The 6252-nt window shown below is 52.3% G+C and overlaps 3 protein-coding genes across 3 annotated transcripts; 2 read left to right on the top strand and 1 right to left on the bottom strand.

Annotated features, from left to right (window-relative positions):
* Nucleotides 1–2439: 2439 nt before the first annotated feature.
* TGAM01_v205158 (hypothetical protein) lies at nucleotides 2440–3005 on the bottom strand (the record flags this gene model as incomplete). The annotated part of the gene is made up of 2 exons (XM_018810500.1): nucleotides 2440–2924; nucleotides 2990–3005. 2 exons carry the CDS (start codon nucleotides 3003–3005, stop codon nucleotides 2440–2442), a joined length of 501 nt encoding a protein of 166 aa, XP_018656309.1.
* Nucleotides 3006–3058: 53 nt separating this feature from the next.
* On the top strand, nucleotides 3059–3856 carry TGAM01_v205157 (hypothetical protein; the record flags this gene model as incomplete). Its single annotated transcript, XM_018810499.1, has 2 exons — nucleotides 3059–3173; nucleotides 3456–3856. The coding sequence occupies 2 exons, from the start codon at nucleotides 3059–3061 to the stop codon at nucleotides 3854–3856; spliced, it is 516 nt and encodes a 171-aa protein (XP_018656308.1).
* Nucleotides 3857–4968: 1112 nt separating this feature from the next.
* Nucleotides 4969–5439, top strand: TGAM01_v205156 (hypothetical protein; the record flags this gene model as incomplete). Its single annotated transcript, XM_018810498.1, has 1 exon — nucleotides 4969–5439. The coding sequence occupies one exon, from the start codon at nucleotides 4969–4971 to the stop codon at nucleotides 5437–5439; it is 471 nt and encodes a 156-aa protein (XP_018656307.1).
* Between the last annotated feature and the right edge of the window lie 813 nt (nucleotides 5440–6252).

The raw sequence follows: 6252 nt of genomic DNA, 5'->3' as shown, positions 1-6252 counted from the left end.
GCTCTTCCGATCTAAAGAAAAGGAAAAGAAGCAGAAAAGAAAGGATAGGAGGATAAAAGAAGGAACGAATAAGAGAGAGGAGAGATGGGCCGGGGAGAAGAGAAAAGGGAGAAGGGAAGGGAGAAGGAGGGGAAAAGAGGGAAGAAGGAGACTAGGATGTGGAGGAGAGAAAGAAAAGAAAAAGAGAGGAGGAAAAAGAAGAGAGAAAGGCAGGGAATGAGCGAAAAAGAGAAAAGAGGGAGAAAGGAGGAAGAAAGAAGAAAAGGAGTAAGAAAAGAAGAGAGAAGAATAGGACAGTAGAAGGAAGGTAGAAGAAAGGGAAGAGGGAGAAAGAAAGGAGAAGAAAGGAGAGCAAATAGGTATAAAGGACAGGATGAAGAGAAGAAAAGAGAAGGAATGATAACGAGGAAGAAAAAGGGGAAGGAAAAGGGGAAAAAGGAGGGGAGGAAGGAAAGGAAGAAGATGAGGGACGTGGAGATGCTAGTGAATTGATGAGCTGGGGAGAGAAAAAGGAAAAGGGGAGAAAGAAAAAAGGAGGGGGGAAAGAAAGAGGAGGGGGAGGGGAAGAGGAGAAGGGGAAGGGGAGGGGGGAGGGGAGAGAGGGGGAAGAAGAGAAGGAAGGAAAAACAGAGGGGAGGGAAAAGAGGAAAAAGGGGGTGGGGAGGGGGAGGGAGGGAGGAGGAAGGGGAAGAAGGGGGAGGAGCAAGAGGGGAAGGAGGAGAGGGGGAAGGGGGAGGGGAGGGGAGGAGGAGGAAGGGGGGGGTGGCGTGTGTGTCGCAGAATGGATCACATTACGATATACTGTATCCATTACTCGTCTCTGTGTGATAGGCAATGTTTGCTCCATTTCATACAAAGTATTTTTTTTTTTTTTAATTCGACGAGATTGCAGCGAATAATACCTATACCTAGCTTTTTGGGCTCGGTAAGATGTTGCGCGCGTTTTGTCTCCGTTTATGGATACACGGGGTTTGTTTGTGCTTCGGAGGCTGGTGGTTCCACTAAGCTGGGGTTGGGATTTTGAGACATGTAAGATGAGAAGAGAGAGAGAGAGAGAGAGAGAAAGAGATGGTTGTGGTGATGGGCAAAATGAAAAAGGTGACGACAGCGGTAGTATTGGTTACGGAGAACAATCTCACCTGAGCGGTGCCATACGTGGTATATACGTGGACATGCATTAGCAGCTGGGTATGGTAGGCTGGCGATGCTACGTCTTGTCGGACTATTGATGCCGGGGCAAGTTATTACTACTAGTCGTTTGCCATTGTTGTTGCTGTTGATTTGGGGCCGGCATTGCGATCATCGCGCGACTAACAGCCAGCCCAGGAGGCAGAGTAGCGGTATGGCATAACGCACGATATTGCTGATGCTACTATGACAGTGAATCATGGCTCCATCTGCAGCCACGCATAATCATACGCCTGCCAGTGGGCAAGGCTTCTTGTCTTGCGAGATATACGGTGTAAGGGCCCTTCCAAGAGGCTTGATCCATGAGCGTGAATAGCTTCTCATGCAACATGTCGACTGACTCAAGCTGAACTTGCGTCTCGCTCCTGATTGTATACTCGGAGTAGCATCATGGCCTAGCCAGCAATACGCAACGCTGCGACTCTATAATAAGTTCGAGTGTCCACAATGACTCTAAACGTCTGCTGCCCTGCAGCTGCTAAGCCCAGCAGCGATTTAGTTATTGTCTCTGCTAGCATGTCTTATATGTGACACATGCAGCTTTTAGTACGCCGGTGGGCTGCGCGGCTATGCCGTAGAGAGCCTATCTATGCGTGCAAGCGGAAAGACAGGATCCCAAGGGTCTTGTCCTTTCTGTTTCTGTTTCCTTTTTGTTTAGTAGTAGTACTGCATGCATTGTACCTAGCATTCTCCCATCAGGGATCTTTAGCAGTGGGCCAACTGTGTTCTGGAAACATAGTCACCTCTGAATCCAACGACCCCATGTAATTTCAGGCCGGCTCCGGGATTGGGCTGGCGGAGCTCCATGAGATTCTTGCGGTTGGACAAGATGGTGCCAAGTAAGGAAAGGTAGTACATGCGTTGTCGATCATGTTATCCGTATTACTCTAGTTCGTGATCAGGCGACCGGCTTATCGAGCGAGTCTCGCTTTGGCTCGGGGAGATAAAGCACAACTCCAATGGCAGTCACTGAAAGCAAGAGTCCAGTAGCGCGACAGCCAGCCAAGAGGACGGATTGGACGCCGTTGAATGCGAATGTTTATGACCATCAGACACCATCCGCAGGGAGAAGGGCAATAGTCTCGTCTGCATGCAAGGCCTCGGGTCCTCAGTGGCAAGGAGGCTCAACTTGTGTCTGGCGGCCACATGGCTGGGCGGCCTAGAAGCCCATGTGCCACCGATCCGTTGCTATCATGGGCTTTGTGCAGATCGCGCGCGCGCAGGGCACCAACTGCATGCAAGTATAACCTGTTATTCGGGCACCAGGTAGCATTGGCCGGTCCGGTAAATGAGAAACGGAAAAGCAAAGAGAACCAGCGTCAACGGCAGGGAGAGCGAGGCATGACTGCAGGTCGCAACCGAAAATAGCTCCATGTGCTTCAGTTGCCGGCCTAGCATTCCAGCCCAAAGCACCGGCACGCCGTGGACCTGGCCGCTCGCTGTCTCGCCTATTTGGCGTCTTGAGCTGCTTCCTTCGGCGTACTTTAGGCAGGCCTGCTGCAATTGAGACGTGGGGCGGTGGTGCTTGATGGCTGAGAGGCGGAACCGGCCTTGGATGGATTGAGCATCGCCCGGAACCAGCGTCGCCGGGCCTCGAGCAGCTGCGGATCCGGGAGCCGAAGGGCCTCTTTTCTCGCTCGCTCTCGGTCTGTTGGCATCGTCGAAGCCAACGTCGAAGCCAACGTCGACGGAGACATTGGCATTTCTGGTCTCGGCGTTGGGTCGAGTTGGCCGAGCTGCCGTCAATGACCATTCATTCGCCGGTAGCACAATGCCACCGCATATGGAGGCAGCGAATCACGCAGAGTCGCATCCATCGTCACGCTGTCTGTTTGCCCGTCTAGGGCCCTGGAGGGTCAGCTCTGCTAGAATGTCTCACTCTGGCGTTGTCGTGGCTGCGTCCGTCGCAAAGCTCTGCCCCTCCCCAATGCCAATGGCCATGGACCCCCCAGGCGAGGTAGCGTCCAACTACAACCGCTGCGGTGGTAAGGGCTGGCTAGAATTGTGCTCCATTTGCATCTCCTTGCCGCCGGGGGCACGAATCTGAGAGACGGAAAGATCTGGATTGCGGGATTGGAGAATGGCGGGACGAGGGTGTGGGACTGCAAGCCGGCGACTGATACAAGGACTACGTGCCAGGTGGTATCAGCACCTTGGGCAGCCAGAGGCGCGCTGAAGGTCTGCTGGATTAGCGGCTGGTACCAGTGCGCTTTAGTGCTTCGATGCGACCTGACGCTGCATCGCTGGCCTGTAATGGGCTCTCCCAGCGGGCGGGGCCCCAGAGATTCAGCGCACGCGAGCGGCGGCTGCTCCGTCGCCTACAATGCCCAGGTACCGGTACCAAATTACGGCTCAGCGACAGCGCTTCGGCGCCTTGCCCAGAGCAGTAGCCAGCTGCGTGGTGGGTGGGGACCGCCAGCGCTGTCTCGTCGCAATACTAGCAGCAAAAAGAGGCGCCTCCAAGGCGGCGTGGCTGTCAGAGCCAGAGACAGCAGCAATGGGGGCGGCTGAGGACCCAAGCCAAGGACCTAAGGCCTCTTCCCAGATCCCGGCCCAGCGCCAGCGCCAGCTCCGGGCTCTAGACCAGACTCCTGGCGCTGGGCTGCCGACACACCCCACGGCCGTGATGGATCAACTGCTGATGCTGATGAAGAGGCTGCCGTGGTAGCGGCACTAATAAGGGGGGCCCGGCAGGCACAAAGTTGTAGATGTAAGGCGATTGCGTGCATATTAATATAACGTGAGTAGCGAAGCACGAGCTGGGGTGAGGCGATTACCGACTGTCCGTCCCATCCAGCTACCTATAAAGACTCTCTGGCCTCTGTTGCCTGCTCCCATCTCTGACAGAGCGAGTGAATCGAGGCGTGTCATTGCATTCCTCCTCTGTGCCACCTTGATCAGTATTTATTATTACACCACCCCCATCCAAAGGAAGAAACAACAGTCAGCACCAGCACCCGACCACGGATCTCAGCCTTGTCCTCCATCCTGCGTTGCCCAGAAAGGAAATATTAACACTTGGCCGGAAGGATCCTGCCAACCAAATCGTCATTTTAAAAGGGAAGCTAGGACCTGCTGCTTAGGAGCCTGCAACTGCCTTTGATTGTCTCGCATCCGGTGCAACAGCAACTACAAGTGAACAAGAACGAGGGGACCAACAACAGGAGGCGCTGTTTCCATCTATAAACAGCCGGGGGACACGAGCAAATTTATTTGTTTTGCTTTCGGGAGAGTCAGCCTTTCTCTACCCTCTTTCGTTTTCATACAAAGGAGCAAAGAAAAATAAAATCTAGCTGAGCAAGCCTCGCTGTCTCGCCTGGCATTTGATCTTGGTTTAGCCTTTGAACGGACTCGTACATTGCGCACGCCGCACAACGGACGCTCCGCCCGCATTCACACAGGCGCTTCTACTTGGCCGACCCTCGCTAAGCTCTACTTTCCGAGAACGGCCAACTTTGTACGAAAAGCAAAGACACTACAGCAAGCGATCTCAGATCTCATTCGCAGCCGAAGCGCTCGATTTTCATTTAAAAGAGCCCAACTTTCCTCTTTAAGCGAAAAAGTTGGCACTCGTCATCTGTGTGCTGAACTGTGGATTCGCGCGTCTTCGACAGTGAGCCTCGCCATCGGCACCACCGCAGCCTTTGTCTCAGCTTGCTTCGGTCCTGACACCAAGAAGAAGGGGAAGGCAAAAGAATAGAGGGCAATCAACCGCCAGAAGTGCGGATTTACCAAAAAAAAAAAAAAAGCATCTCCTTGCCAATATATTCCACCGCCGCCATGATGCACCACCGCCGCCTACCGTCCCGCCACCGCAACCACAAGACATCGCTTCGTCGCCGACTCGCCAAGAATCCCGAGCTCGCCCACAAGCTAAACCAGATGGCCCTGCCCCTGTCTCCTCTTGTCCAGCTCACTACCGGTGCCATCCACCCTCATTTCCCACGCACTGTGCTTCAGTTCTGGCTCCTCACCGATGCTCAACTCGAATCCCTTGCTCAGTTCTACCACCAACGCACTCCATCACCTTGGTCTAGACAGTACCCCTGCCCCGTCAACTGGCGTTCCGATGCACCACTTGAAGAGAAGCGCCGCAAGATGGGCAGATTTATCGGCCTGAGGGGCTGCGAGAACCCGACGGCTGTTCTCAAGACCGAAGAACAGATCGCAAGAGACGCCAGACTCGCTAGCAAGAATGCAGCCGATGAGGATGTTTGGAAGCGGAAGATGAATCCCTTCTCTCAGCTGTAATGAACAAATTGGTTCATTTCCCTTTTTATTTATGGGCGCAGCGTTGTTTATCATTATCAATTATCATCACGGATCTAGAATCGACATCCTCGGTGAAGGATGACTTCTGGCTCTCGGGCTTAGAAAGGATTTATGGCGTTTTGTTTTGGTTTATTTTGGCTTTCCAGCCATTGGATTGGAATGGTTCTTTTGAAACGGCTACTACTTGCATTTTAGATTGGCAACTTGACACTGCCATTCCCGCCAGGGACTTTCGTACATACTCTGCATACACTTGTGTTTAAGTACAGGTCGTGAGAGTCGGGAGGGCTTATAAGAACATCATACACGGAGCATCGGCGGGAGAGGTGGATTAACGGAAGGCCTGTGTAGAGAATATCTATAGCAATGACTTGATACGATTTGAACATACTTGTTTATCTTTTATATTAAATACAATAAAGACAAATTCGATTAATTTTTCGTCTTGCTGATGTTAAAGGGAGCGTGGTTTGATGGAAACAACACAACCTACAGTACTAGTAGGCATCAAGTGTGAGGCGAAGATTGGCAGCTAAGAATGAAGACAGAAGATGCCCACTATCTATGTATATCGAGTGTCTGTAGCTACGCTATCTTGCTAATATATCTTCATGTATCGACAAAAGACCTCTGTAATAACACAATCAGTGTTTTTTTTTTTGTTCTACACTACATGTAGATGCGACTTTATCTCCTCTCTCAGTCCTGCTGTAGCGCAGCACCCAGCAGGCAAGCAACTACATGTACGTAGTAGTAACAGCGGTAACAGCAGTAGCAGCACACCGCGAAGAC

This window comes from Trichoderma gamsii (genome assembly GCF_001481775.2).
Source record: "Trichoderma gamsii strain T6085 chromosome Unknown Scaffold_15.2, whole genome shotgun sequence".
NCBI classification, from domain to species: domain Eukaryota; kingdom Fungi; phylum Ascomycota; class Sordariomycetes; order Hypocreales; family Hypocreaceae; genus Trichoderma; species Trichoderma gamsii.
The sequence above is the reverse complement of the archived record's forward strand: the minus strand, read 5'-3'. Positions and strand labels throughout refer to the sequence as shown.